Below are 2338 nucleotides of genomic sequence, written 5' to 3' on the forward strand. Positions count from 1 at the left end.
TTATAGTCATTTCTGTGGCAGCTAGCTTGTACAGGGCTTGGAGTCAAGAAAACCCAAATTCAAATCCAGCCTTAGATATTTACTAGCCATGTGACACTGTGTAGATCATCTAACTCTGTTTGCCTTTTTCCTCATCTGTAAAATAATCTGGAGAAGGAAATGGCAAACCACTCCAGTGTCTTTGCCAAATGGGGTTACGAAGAGTCAAATACAAGTGAAAAATACAGAGAAGGAAATGGCGAACCACTCTGGTATGTCTGCCAAGAAAACTCCACAGTGCGGTCACAAAGAGTCAGACATGACCGGAAACAACTGAATACAAATTTCTATGGGGCTTATTCCCCATCTCCACCGTGAGCTTCTTGATGACAGAGGCTATGTCTTATCTAAATTCAAACCTTTTTTGCCATCTTAACAGAGTACCTAGAGGGCACCCAATCAATGGTTTCCAATTGTTGAATTGTGGAGAATCCCAGAGACTATGATGAAGAGGATTTTGTGAGTAGTAAAGTTTAGGTCATTGGTTTGCTAAGTAAAATCTGGAGCCCTCAGAGGTCCTTGAGATCTTTTCAAAGGATATATTAGATCAAAACAACTTTCATAATACTATTAAAATATTTTAATTTATATGTTGATAAATATTGAAAGATATCTCACCTAAACAAAAGCTCTTTGAGGTCTTCAATGATTTTTAAGAGCATAAAGGGGCCTTGGGATCAAAGGGTTTTAGAAATGCTATTCTAGAGTATTATATTTGAAAAGGAGATAGGCAACCATGAGCAACCATTTTCATAATCCAGTTCCCAAATTTCCCTTACTCACTAGGGGCTTTATCATAATTTCCAGGATATGCAGGGGATTAAAAACAGACATGGGAAAATAAAAGGAATCAACGTTTTGAGGGAAAATGGAATTTGCAAGGTGGCTTTAAGTGGAAATGCTTACATTTCAGGCTGATGTGGTTTTTAGTAATATTTCCCCACTTTAGGGGATAGTCTTTGAATGTTTCTTGCACATTGAGAGAGGACCCTAGTAATCGTTGTAAAGGGCATCATGCTGTTCTGATCCTTATGCCAAGATGACTTTGCATATCAGTTTGGGACTTTCATTTAAGAGACACCTATGAAAAAAATAAGGCTTTATCATTAAAATTTTCAGTTATTTTTTAAATCCTCTGGAAGCATATTTATAAAACAAATTAGTTTGAGGTAAACTAAAATAAACAATTTAATGAGGCTGAAAAGTCACTTAAGGAAGTAAACAAAAGGTATCTCCCATAGAAAATGAAATAAATAAGTGTCATGTGTCTGAGGCCAAGTACCCCTGGAGGGTATATAAGGGCTGCCCTGAAGAAGGAGAGCATCACACTTCACTCACCTCTCCTGAGTCCTCTCTCTCCTCACCTCACCTCACCTGAACCCTCTGTACTGACACTATGGGTTGCTGTGGTTGTAGAGGCAGCTGTGGTGGCTGTGGCGGCTGTGGTGGCTGTGGTGGCTGCGGTGGCTGCGGTGGCTGTGGTGGTGGCTGTGGTGGTTGTGGTGGTGGCTGTGGCTGTACCACCTGTACCTGCCGCCGAGTGGGCTGCTGCTCTGCCTGCTGCCCCTGCTGCTGTGGCTGCTGTGGGGGCTGCTGTAGCCCCACAGTTGTCTGCTGCCGCCGCACCTGCTGCTGTAACTCTTGTGGCTGTGGCTCCTGTGGCTGTGGCAAGGGCTGTGGCTGTGGCAAGGGTTGCTGCCAACAGAAATGCTGCCAACAGAGTTGCTGCTGTAAGAAGCAATGCTGCTGCTAGAGAGGAAGAGCCTGGTCTTTGGAAAGGACCTGCTGAGGACACACACGCAGCATGAAGGTAAGACTTTCTTCTTTTGTACATTATCCGCTCCTCTCTGACATGAATGTAATCACTTTTTACCTACCTTTGCTATTTTTTTACATACTTTTACTATTTGTTTATAAGAGAGCAGATTTTGTGATGTGCTGTGTAAGAGGATAAGCCCCTGACACCACTTTTAAGGGAAGACAAACAAATGTAAAAAAAATTTTCTTTTGAATTGAAAAAAATGATATGATTTTTAATATTCTAACATACAACCTCTTTAGCTTCTACTCTGATATGTCTGTTCTTTTGTGTGTACTTGATACTTAAAAATTTTTCCTTTATTGTTAATGTGCACTAAACAATACAAGAAAACCTGTTTTATAAATTCCTCAATAAATGAAACTAAATCTCCTTTAAAATTGTGTCCTCTCTCTTCTTTCAAAGTGTTTACTGTCTTCACTAAAGGAAACAAATGAGAGCAATCAATGCCTGATTAGGGATGGCAACCTACAGAAAAGT

General features: G+C 40.6%; 1 protein-coding gene across 1 annotated transcript; it reads left to right on the top strand.

Moving 5' to 3' along the window:
- Positions 1–1435: 1435 nt before the first annotated feature.
- On the top strand, positions 1436–1792 carry LOC123242850 (small cysteine and glycine repeat-containing protein 9-like). Its single transcript, XM_044670966.1, has one exon. It carries the CDS (start codon positions 1436–1438, stop codon positions 1790–1792), a length of 357 nt encoding a protein of 118 aa, XP_044526901.1.
- Positions 1793–2338: the final 546 nt, after the last annotated feature.

This window comes from Gracilinanus agilis, chromosome 3, assembly GCF_016433145.1.
Source record: "Gracilinanus agilis isolate LMUSP501 chromosome 3, AgileGrace, whole genome shotgun sequence".
Classification (NCBI taxonomy): Eukaryota; Metazoa; Chordata; class Mammalia; order Didelphimorphia; family Didelphidae; genus Gracilinanus; species Gracilinanus agilis.